The sequence below is a fragment of the Adiantum capillus-veneris genome, chromosome 11, assembly GCF_014529385.1.
Source record: "Adiantum capillus-veneris isolate H3 chromosome 11, ASM1452938v2, whole genome shotgun sequence".
In the NCBI taxonomy this organism is placed as follows: Eukaryota; Viridiplantae; Streptophyta; class Polypodiopsida; order Polypodiales; family Pteridaceae; genus Adiantum; species Adiantum capillus-veneris.
The window spans coordinates 129515968-129530518 of NC_140941.1; the positions used below are offsets into that span (position 1 = coordinate 129515968).

The 14551-nt window shown below is 43.2% G+C and overlaps 1 protein-coding gene and 1 pseudogene across 1 annotated transcript; both read left to right on the top strand.

The window, feature by feature from the left end:
- Positions 1–6441: 6441 nt before the first annotated feature.
- Positions 6442–9214, top strand: LOC147448001 (pentatricopeptide repeat-containing protein CRR2, chloroplastic pseudogene; annotated as a pseudogene).
- LOC147448002 (uncharacterized) lies at positions 8939–10104 on the top strand. The gene is made up of 4 exons (XM_086523900.1): positions 8939–9075; positions 9184–9320; positions 9415–9468; positions 9549–10104. The coding sequence occupies exons 1-4, from the start codon at positions 9035–9037 to the stop codon at positions 9656–9658; spliced, it is 342 nt and encodes a 113-aa protein (XP_086380026.1). The 5' UTR covers positions 8939–9034; the 3' UTR covers positions 9659–10104.
- Positions 10105–14551: the final 4447 nt, after the last annotated feature.

A 14551-nucleotide genomic window follows, 5' to 3' on the forward strand; every position in this document is an offset into this window, starting at 1 on the left:
ATCATTTCTTTCCTACCTTAGACTTAAATGTATAATGAATTCAAATGCCGAGATTTTCGTCGGATTTCTCCAACATGTTTGGGGATATGTTCTTTCCTAGCTAAACGTGTGCAATGTTAATTAAACAACTGAATAAAATTGTGACCTACCTCTTCCATTTCTTCGTCAATGGCTCGTGAGATGGCCGGTGCTTGTTCCTCCATGGGAGCTTTTCCCTTCCCATTCACATTGCTCGTTCGCGCCTCGCGGTCGTGGGCTCCACCAAAGCGAGTCGTTGTCTGCAGCCACAAGATCATCGCACCATCAAATCTTGACCATTACCTTTTCCATAAAATATGGGAGCCATCGAAGAAGAACTCGCTCACATCATAGTGGTGTAGCTGGGAGCCCCACCCTGGACACACCCTGCCTCACGCAAACCATGCCTACAACAAGCTGGTTTCAACACTTGTCGCGAGACACTACCCCCACCAATCTTCCCTCGTGTGAGCCTCCATGCTCGCGGGGTGGAGGGTGGGCACCAATAGAGCCAACATAGAGGAGCCCGACAAACCCTAAGACTCTTATGGCTATCCTAACGTTGATAAGGAAAGGATTGGCTATCCTTTTCTTATCAACCTTAGGATTATGTACCCACGAAACAAAAGAACACCTTTGCTTTCCTGCGCACAGGTGGTCACTAGTTTTGTGAATATATGTACAATGGAATATAGCAACAATCTTGGTTTAGCAATTTATTAGAGCCGAGATACCCATTTTGGGATTAAATAGCAAAATGGATATGTTGCCTAATGGCGGGCATGGTGATGTATGTAGCATGCAAGAGCAATACAATGCGGGAGGCTAGGAGTGGAGACACGTGCGGGCACACAATATCGAGGGAAGCTGACCAATGCTTGCAAGCGATCGATGTGTCTGGACGAGGGGAGGGCGTCATTTTTTTAATTAATTAAAGAGGTTACAATGGTGACAACATGCTTGTAGCTTTGGGATGGTTAGTGTAATCATGCAACTAGTATTGCCCTGCTGGTAGCTTTCAACTAGTATTGCCCAAAATCTTGAGAGATGGTTTTATTTCATCCCATTGCCTTGCTAGAGGAGTAAATCTTCAATGCCAAGTGCCTCACAAGCCTTGAACTTGTGCCAGCCAACTTGAAGGACTTGTGAGCGTTGCTCTAGCCAACTTGCACCCAAGCGACTGGTGCTCAAAGGGTGTCCTTAACATATGCAAAAAATGTTTCCCCAGCTACATGCAGCGTTGTTGCCTACCCCGCCTTCTACCACCTACCTCTCCTTGCGCATCGTCTCGATCCTTGCTCACGCCCTCTGGTTTGCCTAGTGTGTCGCCCGACGCCCGTTGTATGCCTCTCAGATTTCCATTTTGCATGCTGTCGAGAAGTATCACATCATATTTTGTTTTTTTAAAGGATTTTTCATAGTTGGGTACCCCCTACTCGCAAGGTTGCAAGCTCATATCCTATTCCTGCATATGAGTTTTTTGTCCGCAGTCTCATCAATGGAAAAGATTGCGAGAGAATCTAGCAAGATTCTTCCTAATGAAATGTGAAATCAAGTACATGAGAATATATACATACACGTTACAATTTCACACAAAGATACATGTTTGTGTAAGATACAATAGTTTTTTTTAATAGCAAAACTCACAATTGTGAGTGAATTATATTGAACAACCCAAAAAATTACAAGGTCTTGTCATGCTCTTGCTGAGCCATGACATCATCCAGGGACTATAATTACATCGGCTATTAGGGCAGCCACCACCACCAACCCGCCGCCTCCTCCTCGATACACAAGGTCCATAAAGTTGTCCTTTTGAAATCTTTTATTTACCGATGGCCAAGGTTTTCCCCCGTCCTAGGCATTCCATCTCCTAACAGTAAGGCACAAGTAGTCCTAGACCAATCCTCCGAGTGTTGCGTGCGCCCAAGCGTCCATATTAGCACTTTTCTTTCTTGAGTAATTTCTGTGAAGCTTGCCACCTCCTAAACTCCTTCAAACACGCGGCGGTTCCTTGTCTGCCATACATTATGTAAGAAGAAGTATATGACGATTTGAGTGCTAACGAGGAGGGCAGGACTTCCTGAATTCTTGCCTCCAAGGAAAAGGTCAATCTTGAAAAAACTAATTTTCCATGTTCTTTGGACCCACTTGCATATTTTCCCTGCGAGGCCTTTAATAGTTGGGCAGTCCATGAATAGGTGGGCCAGATATTCTCTAGCCATCCTGCACCCCAAGCATTGATCTGGCCCAATCCCTCTCTCCTGAATATTCACCCCTGTCGGTAGAGCACCCCAAATTACCTTCCATAGAAAGACCTTTATGTGTTGCGGGACAATAGTTAACTAGATGAAGCTTCTCGGTTGTTAAAAATGTCTCCGTGCTATCATTGGCAATGTTGCATGTGTCTATTCTTGTAGTCTTCACATCCAGGGCTTGCTAAAATCATTTTTTTCGATCAAAGAAATTAAGGGCACTCTTGAATGTTTTCCGGTTTTTAGGTTAAAATTTTAATAGACCGTTACACTTGGAACTCAGGAAAGCCAGTGGGAGGGGAATACCCCCAAGGGGAGTAAGAAGCTACTTGTTACTCGGACACACCTGTTCAAGGACCCTCTATTTAGAAGTCTTACCAAAAACGCTTTGAGCAAACTCAATAAAGATGTTAATTTTGAAAAACCTAAAGCTTGGGACCTCTTTGCTTGAAGTATTCAAAAAGTGATCAAAACCTTAGGCTCTCAGATGAAAAAGGCTCAGGAAGAGCATTGGAAGCAGCTTGAAGAGGAGGTTGCTAGTCTGACTTCCAAAAAAGCTTTTGGGTTAGCCTCTGAAGAAGAACACAAAAGGTGGCTGGGAGCGAAAGCCAACCTAGCTAAGCAGCAGCTCGAGGAGGTCAAGAGGGTGAGATTGATATCTAGAGAGACCTTCCTCCAGCCAGAGGCCGCTAATCAAGCTCATTTTTTTAGGGTCCTGAAAATCAAGAAGAGTCACGGCTCCATCCACTCCCTCACAAATGAGAATGGGAATGCTACACAAGACCAAGATGTAATGGCTAGGATGATGCTCGATCACCTTAGCCAAATCATTGGTCAATCAGAGACCCGTTCTCAAGAGGTGGATGAATCCATAGGGACCTAGCTCGAGAGTGTCAACAGGAAAGTTTCCCAACTAGAAGCCTATCTTCTGGAGATGGCCTTCTCTGAAGATGAATGCTCACTTTCATTGCAAGCTCTTGGCAAGGAGAAATCCCCTAGTTGGGTTGGCATGACCATTGAGTTATTCAGAGAGTTCTGGGAGGACCTCAAGGTCCCAATCATGTGTATGGCTAACCAGATTTTGGTCAAGGGGTCCATGGATCTCAATGTGAAAAGAGGGCTTATCAAGCCTATCCTGAAATAGGTTTTCTGCTCGCAGCTTAAGCACTTGCATCCCATAACCATGATTTTGGTGGCATACAAAATCATTGCCAAGGTAGTTGATCTGAGAATGGCCCCCCTCCTTGACAGAGTGATCTCCCCTCATCAACATAGGTTTATCAAAGGAAGGTCAATATATGACAACATCTTGACAACAATGGTTGGCATTCAGTATGTAGCCTTCACAAACCAAGAGTGTATTCTGCTTCAGCTAGATATGGACAAGGCTTATGATAGGATTATGTGGTCCTTCATTGAAGATGTAATGAAATCACTGGGCTTTGGGCCGCACCTCTGTCAGCTATATACACTTTGGGTGCAGGTAGCCAATTTGAGCTCTTATTCAATGATAGAATTGTAGGCTCCTTTGAAGCCAAAAGATTGATCAAGCAAGGATGCCCCCTTGCCCCCCTTCTCTTTGCTATTGGGTTGCATCCTCTGATAACGATGCTCGAAGCTGTTGAGCGAGGGGGAAATATAAGGGTTAACTTTGTATGGTAACAACCATCTCCTGGCCAAGATGTTTGTGAATGACTCCCTCCTCTTCTTGAAAGCCTGCCCACACGGGCTCATGTAGTCCCTTGAATTTGTGCAGACATTTGATGTGGCTTTTGGGTCGAAGTGTAGTATTGAGAAGTCTAGACTGGTCTCCCTAAGATTGTGCAGACATTTGTTGTGGCTTTTGGGTCGAAGTGTAGTATTGAGAAGTTTGGATTGGTCTCATTGACGAAAAACGACTCATTTGACCCATCGGTCTGGTCAGGGGAGATTGTGTCTAAAGGTAGGATTTCTAGGCATCTGGGGGCTCCCTTAGGGGTGGAAGCTTCTCACAAGCAAAGGTTCCAATGGGTCCTTGGGTGGGAGTATGTGTTGCTTCCCTTCCACAGTCGAGTCAAAGTGATCAATTCATTTATGCTTCCTTATATTGCCTTCACCAATCCGCTCCTCAAAATAGCCAAATGTAACTGGAAGGAGTTTTTGAAACCAAATAAAAGATTCTTATGGAGGAACAACACTAAAGCCTCGGCGCCGTGGCAATGGGCAAAGTGGGAAGGTGTTGCTCGATTGTTGGTCCAAGGTGGCCTTGGAATTCTCAACCCTGTTGTTCATGTTGAGGCCCTCTGTGCCACATTTGTGGTCTCAATCGCAAATCGAAGTTCAGTCTTGGGCTATCATGACCAAGGATATGATGGATAAGGCAAAACTTTGATCTGAAGGGGGTCAGTGGAAAGGGGTCGAGGTGCATGACAAACTTCTAGCCCCGGGGTGGGCTAGTTTAAAACTGAGTGGCATCAGGAGAGAGCTCGTGTGAAAGTGCAACGAAGCAACAAGGGCACTGTAATGGGGTAAATTAACTAGATACTTCCATAACTCCATCTCGCTTTGGTCTACTGGCTATCTAAAGCTGTTGGGGTTATCTTGAACCCTTACTGGAGAGAAATTGCAAGAAGGATGAACAATAAAGGACGTCAACCGTTGAGCCACTTATGGGATAGAAATAGCAAGTGCTAGAAATCCTCTGAGCAGGTGGTTGCCTAATTTCAACTCAATGACACTGAGAAGCTACTTGTCAATAGGGTTGTTGAAGGCTTGGACCATGTTCTGATGGCGATCTATGAATCTACTTTTAAGTGGAAATCTTGGAAATGGCCCACGAGTAGCCGATTCTCTAAACCCCATACCAAGGAGAGCATTTACCAAGTGTTAATTCATGAGGCTGATTGGTTCACCCCTCTAAACAAGCAGTGGAAGAAGCAATGGTCGGAGGCTTGATGGGTGGAGGTCACGGAGAACATCTGGAATCCATAGTGGCCTCAGTTTATGAAGATATTTCGATGGAAGGTTCTTTGGGGGGGGGGGGGGGGGGGACTTGCCAACAGGTGTCAAGATTCAAGCGCGTGGTATCGGACCTGATAGATGTTTAGGGAGCAGATTGGCTAGCGAAGACCTCGACCACCTTTTCATGCAATGCCTGCCTTTTATAGGCCTTGCAGGAAAGATGTGCAAATGGATACGAAGGACGTGGAAGATAGGGTTTTTCAAGAGGGATTTGTGCCTTGGTGGTAAACAGTTTCTAAGTTCTGCACTTTTAATTTGTATTCAAATTGTCATATATTGTTTCTTCAGTAATACCTGGAAGGCTAGGAATTGTCGTGTCTTCGATAGCGACCTCTATGTGGCTAGCTTCTCAGAGATTGTACAAGAAGGCAAGGAGTTAATTTATGTGGTAAGTAAAAGGCATAGCTCGGATGAGTGGCTTAGTGCAACCCTCGCCATCTGGTCGAGTCGTGGTTTGTAAAGGATTGAGTTGTTTGTAACAATAAGCTACTAAGCTCAGATGTAACCCTATGTCCCTCAAGGTTCGCGGCTTGAGCTTCAGGCTGATTTGTATATCTATTGGTGACTTTATATTACAATCACTCACAATTGTGAGTTTTGCAAAATAAAAAATAAAAAATAAAAAAATTAAGCCTTTGCCAGTTTTTACACTAGAACTTGTGAGGGAAAATACCCCTCTAATTTGTGGAAATTCCCAAAGTACCCCTCAAATTTCAAAAATTCCCAAAATACCCTTGTATCTATTTTGGTTGGATTGTTCAAGATTTTTTTATCTTTATTGCTTTTTGACAATTGTGATCCGTTTTTTAGTGCTTAGCATGTAAATTACCTCGCAAGAAAGGCAATTATGTCTAAAAATAATGAAGCAATTCATTTCCAAAGCCTACATAACCAACTCGAATTCTAGTTTTAGCATGTTGTGTGATAGACGATCAATCTTCTTGTGAAAAGCTACAAAAAATTTTATTTTTGGAGAAATTTACTCTCACAACTAGGGGTATTTTGAGAATTTTGGAAATTTGAAGGACGTTTGGGGAATTTATTTTGGGAATTATTGAAATCTTTGGTAATTTTCCCAACTTGTAAATATTTACCGGTTTTTGTCAAGGCAAGCTCCGGTTTTTTTTGAACACTCGATCGACTACTCCTGGTATGATGGTTGACGTCCTGGGTTCAAATCGCTCGCAACTTTGCTACTGCTTCTGGTTCAATATGCAGTTTTGACCTCCCTTTAACCAGTCTAGAAATGGCGCTAGGACGGCGGCTAGGTGGGGAGGAGCCATGGTGAAAACAATCCGCAGCAATCGCCTTGTTCCTCAACGAAGCTCTCATCTCGCAGCACAAGAATACTACACAGACTACCATGTTGAAAATGCAGAGGGCACCCAACCTAGGCTTGCGATCTCAAGTTCCAGGATCATCCAAGTAAACCCTCGCTGCCATGTTCAAGCAAACGGAGCAGTTGCCCGCTTGCCTGAAAGTTGCAGCACTGCTGTGACGTTCTCCTCTTACGCCCTCTTATTGAGACAATGTGGCTCCTCAAAAGCTCTTCAAGAAGGCAGGTATGTCCATTTCCATCTCGTCAAACACTCTCATGACCAGAACACCTATTTAGGGAACCTTGTGGTCCAGATGTATGGTAGATGGGGTAATTTGGACGATGCACACTGTGCTTTTGACAGTCTAATGTCGAAAAATGTGTTTTCCTGGAACATTATGATATCTACGTATGTCAACCATGGCCATGGAAGGAAGGCTCTTAAAGTATTCCAGAAAATGCTGTACTTCCAGGTGATACCTCATGAATCAACTTTTGTAAGTGTCCTCTCTGCATGTGTATGTGAGGAGTCACTTGCCGAAGGGAAATGGATACATGAGTATGCTTGCTCATGTGGTGTTGAACTCGACCCTATGGTAGGGACTGCGCTTATTAATATGCATGGGAAGTGTGGAAGCCCAGAAGGAGCGGTGGAGATTTTTGATAGGCTTTGTGAAAGGGACTTAATAGCTTGGTCTGCTATGATTGGGATTCATGCACAACATCGCCAGGACCATGAAGCTCTTCATGTCTTTGAGCAAATGCTATTGGTGGGCATGTTCCCTACTAATGTAACCTATCTTGGACTCATAGATGCGTGCACTGTGTCAACCAATTTAGCTAGTGGTGTGCGTGTACTCGGTAGGTTAATGATGAGAGATTGTGAGTGGGATTTGAAAGTTTGCAATGCCATCATCCATATGTATGGAAAATGTGGCAGGGTAGAGATTGCAAGGTATATGTTTGACACAATGCTGGAGCGTAATGTGGTCACTTGGAGTTCTATGATTGGAGCATATGCCCAGCAAGAGCGTGGCAGAGATGCTCTCAAAATCTTCTGGAAAATGTACGTCGAGAATGTTGAGCCTGATAGGATTACTTTTGTCTGTGTCCTTGATGCATGCGCTAGCTGTGCTGCTCTAGCCAAAGGTAGAATCGCTCACTTTCTTGTGATAGAAAGAGGGTTTGAGTCAGATCTGGTTGTGAAGACTAGCCTTGTCAATCTATATGCAAAGTGCGGCAAATTAGCAGATGCCCACTGTTTGTTCCAAAAGATGGAGGTGCGAAATGTCATCTCTTGGAATTCGATGATTTCAGCTTATGCCCAGCACGGACAGAGTAAGTTGGGACTTCGGCTTTACAAGCAAATGATTAGGGATGGTGTGCTTCCATCCGAGGTTACTTTCTTCAGTGTGCTTTCAGCATGTAGCTTTGCTGGACTAATGGAGGAGGCTGAGGGTTACTTTGATTCAATGAAGAGAGACTATGGAATTTCGCCTAAAGCTGAGCATTACAATTGCTTAGTAGACCTCTATGGTAGGGCTGGAAGGCTGGACGAGGGTGAAAATATGATAAGAAGCATGCCCTGTTCACCTACTTCTGCTTCTTGGATGACCTTGCTTGGTGCCTGCAAAGCGGAGCTAGATGTGCCGAGGGCAAAGTATGCTGCTGAAAAGGCAGCAGAACTGGACCCAGAAAACGCAGCCCCACTTGTGATTCTATCAAACATCTATGCAGCATGTGGCATGTGGGAAGAGGTTAATAAGTTAAGGAAACATATGAAAGAAAAGGGACTAAAGAAGCAACCTGGACGTAGCTCGATTGAGATAGATGGCGAAACGCATGACTTTTCTGTCGCAGATGAGATGCATCCAAAGTGTCAAGAAATTTATGCTGAACTTGAGCGGCTACACCAGCAGATGAAGGAAGCAGGTTATTCCCCTGTCACAAGAGTTGTGCTGCATGATGTGGACGAAGAGACTAAGGAGCAGGTGGTGTGCTATCATAGTGAGAGAATTGCCCTTGCTTTTGGGCTTCTCAGTACACCACCTCATACTTCCCTTCGTATCATCAAGAACTTGCGGGCTTGCCCAGATTGCCACTCTGCTTTCAAATTCATATCCAAACTTTTGTCTAGAGAAATTATTGTGAGGGATTGTAGTCGCTTTCATATAATCAAAGATGGAGTCTGCTCTTGTGCAGATTATTGGTGATGCTTGGTTGGCTGTACGCATGTATCCTGCAAGCTTGCTTCTTGTCAAAAACAAAATTTTCAGGTTATCTGTGAAAGAGGCTGCAATCTGGGTGGACCAACTTTTCAAGATGCATCCAAAACGTAAAGAAATTTGTGCAGACATTGAGCAGCTAGTAAGCAAATGTAAATAGCAGATCATTCTCCTGATCAAATCTGCCGTGAAACAAGAGATCAGGAAGTTAGGAACAGATGGTTTGGTACCACGATGAATTTGGTGTCATTTGGAGCCAGTGAGTGCTATTTTGCCAAATTTTCTTTGAAATCCAAAAGCAGTTACAAAAAATGAGCTAGAAACTTGAGTATTATCACCCTTGATTTTTTATTTTTATTTTTACCAGGAGCATTTGGATTATATTAGATAGAGAAAAAATTTACAAGACCTCTCCCAAGGGAGTGGGGGCGCAACACACGGGGTGGGCGCAACCAGGACAATTGCAGAAGCATATACAGGGGTTTCCAACAGGCAAGACTTTGGGTACATAAACATCATGGCGCAAAACCATACAAAAATATTGCCTTGATTTTGGGCAATCTTAGCATCATCAAGCACTGATGGCTTGCCCAGACAGCCTCTCTGTCTCCAAATTTATGTCAAAGCTTCCAGATAAGGAAAATGGGAGGAGGTATGGATTCTGTACCTAGAAGCAAAAACAGCTGGTCGGGTGTTGGAAACTAATCTATTCTTCTATTGTGAGGATTGCAGTTGCTTTCATTAATCAACGACGATGGAGTCTGGACTCTGCTCTTGCGCAGATTGTTGGTCTGCTTGATCGGTTGGTGGAACAAGCTTGGACACTCACGAGAAATCAATAGCAATACATGAAAAAAAAACTGCAACAATTGAACTTGAATAGAGAGAGAGAGAGAGAGAGAGAGAGAGAGAGAGAGAGAGAAGAGATAAAGCTGTGAAGTTTCCCTTCTAGATGTTAGATGCACTGTCCCCAAAGTCTCGTGTCCCTTCCGGTATTTCTTTCTTTATTGCTCCCAAAAGTACAATTGCCGTGACCTCTCCACCCTGCAAGCTCCCCAATTGCTCTGCAAGAGTTAGAGACCTTGGTCCTCAAAAACAAGGCGCCCTTGAAAAGCTATGGTTCTAAAAGCTGTTCTCGAAGAGGCTTAAGTGTTAATTTGCTACGCAAAAGTAGCTAGCAGCAAGGTTGCATCCATACATACGGAACCTTTCTATACGGTACGGTTCCGTACGTATCGTACGGTTCAGTATGGCCAACTTGGTTCGATTTGGGCGAATTTGCAATGTTTAGAGGCAGATTGTGAACGCGAGCCATTTTGGGCTTTTGGGTGGTGTGGAAGGCTAATAGCCAAGGGTTGCATGCTTAATACTTATTGCAGGTAACGATTTCCAGATTTCCAGAGAGCAATAGACTGTAGAAAACTTCACAGACAGTAGTACAGAGACTTTGCACCTGAGCCTTTCCTGCATAGAGAGGTAAGCTCCGCTCTCTTTCTTGCTCCTTCCACTCTTTCCTACTCCTTTCACTCTTTCTTCCTATGTTGCATGTACTCTTCGCGACCCCCCTCCCTCTATTCCTCATGTGTTTGCACTCTTCGTAGAAATACATCATGCCACATAAGACTAACCCCAACTGGCAGCTCCACACTAATGTGTTGAGCGTAATCACGATCGCTTCCCAGCAAGGTTTTGGCACGTGCTTATGGCAATGCAAGTATTGCGGAGTCAAGCACACTAGTATCATAACGCGAGTCACGAGGCACTTGACTGGCATTGGGTGCACTGACCATATTGGTGCATGTGAAAAAGCGTTTGAGGGAGCAACTCATTTGAGGAGTATTTTCCGGGTGGTGTACCTACATTGCAAGGTACTCCAGCATGTAGGATGCTTTACATGATGCTTTTGTTGGAGACTTAATGAGTTTGGGTATGCAGACACAGATCGGCGAAGGTTCTGCTTCCACACAACCCCTGTTGGCAAGAAGAGGATACGTATTGGCGATGATGATGATGACCTCTTGCCACGTGATACAGGTACATCTGACAAACCAAAGTAGACCACTTTGCCTAGTTTCATCTCTTCGCAAGCCTGGACTAAAGAGCGTCATAGGGTGGTAGAGATGGAGATATGTTGCACTCTTATTGAGTGCAACATATCTTTCAATGTTTTGCGCACAGATCAATGGAAGAGAATGGTAAAAGCAATTGCACACGTTGGGTCTACTGACACATGGATCGGTCTTGATTACTGTGAGGTCCCCAACCCCGAGAAGATTGGGACGACTTTGATAGATGGCCTTCTTTTATTCTCCCTTTCCATTAACGACACTCTACTCTGTTTCCACAAAATAGAGATACGAGCAACATAAGAGAGGAAGTTCTCTATCCATCGTTTACGTGGTTATAAGGGTCATACGCCACAAGTCAGGTTGATACATTTATGATTCTAATGAAGCTGTTTCCTAACATGAAGATGAAATCCCATTGACATATTTAGAATCCATAAACAACACCTTTTTCTCACGTTTAAGAGGTACGGCCGTCATCCATAAACCATAAATATGATATGAGACTTAATCTAAACTAAGTAGTAATTTTGTGTCACGCAGATTTGCGTCATCTCGACTCTTGGTATAATGAGTCCTTAATTTCACTTCTCTTAATAAGAAGGAGTGGAGAGTTTCTCGACTAATCGAGACCACCCATCCTTGACTGGCAACCTGAGCCAATCCACACTTTCCACCCCACTCACACTTTTTACCACACTGTTTAACATATACAAACAGTGTTCCTTAATTAATTCAAAATACAGGTTCTTTTATACAGCCCTTCAAACAATACCAAAACAATTCAAACAACGTCTAATGTAACAGCTCTATTATTCAACAAAAATAACTTTTTCAATTTCTTATGAGTTTGCTCCTACCCGCGGACTTCCTCTGTTTAACCAACAGAGCCTTTACAAAAGATTTATTCCTTAACCGCGAATTGCGCAACCTTTCCATTTCGCTAACCGCGAAGAACAAAAGAGAGCCGATAATCTCAGCTTAATCTTCGCTAACTACGCAATCATCTCGCTATCCGCGAGAACAAAATATATTCGTTCAACAATTCTAATTCATCAAACATGATCAATCAATTCTTCATATCAATCAAAAACCACTTATCAAACAATAACAATTTATTAAACAATAACAATCCAACAAACCGTGACAATTTATCAAATAGTTCTTTCTCTAATCTATGCAAACATATGCTTGTTTCTTGTGACAAGATCACGTTTTTCGGACAGTTTAAGGGGTTCCTTATACTTAGCTTCCCAAGTCAAACATGAATAGCAATGCAGAATTATAAATTTGTCTTACCGGATTTGGAGCGCGTGTGGCTAACTCCTGTGCTGGAGGTTGGACGGCTTCGACTTCTTCTTCGGTTGATGCTTCCACATGAGATACGTTCGGAGTAGCCACCTTTCTTCCCATCTTCCTTGGTGGTGCAACGGCATGTGCGTCCTTAGAACTTCGCGTTACACGTTTCGGAGCCATAGCTTCGGAATAGAGAAAAGAAGTGCGTTGTTGGAGACAGAGAGAGTGTGTGTTCACAAATCGGGTGATGGCACGTCGACGATTGGAGATGGAGATGGCTTGAAGGTGAGAGGTTAAGGGAGAGAGGCTTCCTCCGGCGCGTCATTGCGAGAAAGCTTTCGCTTCCGTAGATGTGTGTGTTCAAAGTGAGAGGAGAACGGTCTTTATATAGGCCGTAGGGGGGTGCTAAGAATACTAAGAGGTTTCAAGAATAGAGGAAGGAAAGCTTGCGCATCGTCGCGGCTCTATAAAAAAAACAATTTTTTTCTTCTTTTTTTTGACGTTCGCGAATCCTATGCGCGATTTTTAAAAAGCTCTATACTTACAAGTTCCCATTCTATCTTGAGAGAGAGAAGAAAGAAGTATCCTAATTTTGACTCACCTCTCTTTCTTTCCTAAAAATACTATCTCTAAGCTTTTTCTTCACACATAGATTAGGTTCCCACATAAACCTATCGTTCCACATAAAGAAAGATCATAAATAAATAGATTCTGAACCCGATTCTCAATCCGATTGCTCTGATAAACTCATGATGACTCACAAAATTGACAATCTCAATTACTTTGCAAAATATCTAAAATGATTTATATGGATAAATGTTGGGTACATTACAATTACACCAAGATACGGACCACCATGTTAGATAAGCAAGATGCCTTAATTGAAAAGATACTTACTCCAGTGAAAGCAGGATGGAAGGAGTTTGGATGCACCATTATCTTAGATGTGTGGGCCGACATTCGCAGACGCCACATAATAAATATTCTTGTGTCCTCTTGTTTGGGCACCTATTTCTTGCGTGCTGTGGATGCACGAAAAGCAGGGAAGAAAATTACAGTTGAGTTTATATATGGTCACGTCAAAGCAGCGATAGAGGAGGTTCAAGCTTAGAGATCCACTCCTTCAGACAATTGTGGATCCAAAATGGCGGCACAAATCTAAATCCCAGGAGGAGTCTACATAGCACTTGCAGAGGTGGATCCTTGATAAGAGTGTTTGGCAGGAGGTGCATGCTATTTTAGTGGCACTTCAGTCTGTGTACATCCTTCTTCGAGTTATGGATATGGAGGGATTGACCTTGGGTCTAGTCTTTCATCTGTTTTTGTAGATGAAAGACCATATATTCAAATGCTCCTTGTTGACTGCTGATTGGTAAGAGGTTCTCCTTTATGTACTACTATGATATATCTATCAATGATTGAGTATACACTATGGACTCTAATTGCTATGCTCAACTCAATTTTCAGCCGATCCGATATATTGGAGTGTGTAGAGAGATGATGGACTTTTATGAGCCATCCCATCCATGCGATGTCCGCCATGCGTCATCCTCTCTACAGGTCGCCAGAGCTATGGAGTGATACCTTCCTCAACATAAAACAATCTGAGTATGTTGGGCTCATATTTTCAAAAAATGATCAGCTCCAGATAGACAGGGGGTTCACCAACTACATGATCGAGGGTAGTAGCCTCGAGGAAGGAAGCCACAAAGTTTCCTTTGACGTGGTGACACTCTTATGGGAGGGTTGTTCTTCCTAACCTTTCACGCTAGGCTCTTTGTCTTCTTTCTTATGTAAGAATCCATCTAACATTATACTTTTTCATCTTTATATTATAATGCGACCATAAATTTCAGTTTCTTAATTTCACACGCAGGGTTGCTCGGCTAGAGCATGTGAGCGCAATTGGAGCTCTTACTCTCTCATTCACACGAAGATTGGAAATTACCTTAGCATGTCTCAATTGGAGAAGTTGGTGTTTTGTAGAGCTAACATGAGGCTCGTGCGGAGTTATCAAACTTTGGGGCAGTCCAAACACATAAATGATTCTGACATATGATTGTTGGGATAAACATATATTATAACTTTTTTGTTCACTACCATTTATTTTACCCTTCAAGAGGTGGATGTGACACAGCTCAAGATGGTAGATGATCCTTCTCTAGAGGAGATGGTGTCACAAGACGGGTACCATGTGCCAATAGAAAAGAACAGATTGAACAAAATTTTAGCACTTCAATAGTAACAAAGTTGTTTTGAAGTGCTAAAAGTTTGTTTTAGTCTTACCAGTCCCTCCAAGAATAAACATAGCAAGATGGCGCTTCTGAATTCTACAGAGTATCTGCAGTTCCTCCTTGACAAACTCTGCGACAT

Bases quoted from the DNA above. Each gene is read 5' to 3' on its own strand.
- LOC147448002 (XM_086523900.1), top strand. From the start codon at position 9,035: ATGGTTTGGTACCACGATGAATTTGGTGTCATTTGGAGCCA. The intron at 9,321-9,414 runs GTACATAAACAT...TTGCCCAGACAG, and splicing joins TCCAACAGGCAAGACTTTGG to CCTCTCTGTCTCCAAATTTA. The intron at 9,469-9,548 runs GTATGGATTCTG...TGAGGATTGCAG, and splicing joins GATAAGGAAAATGGGAGGAG to TTGCTTTCATTAATCAACGA.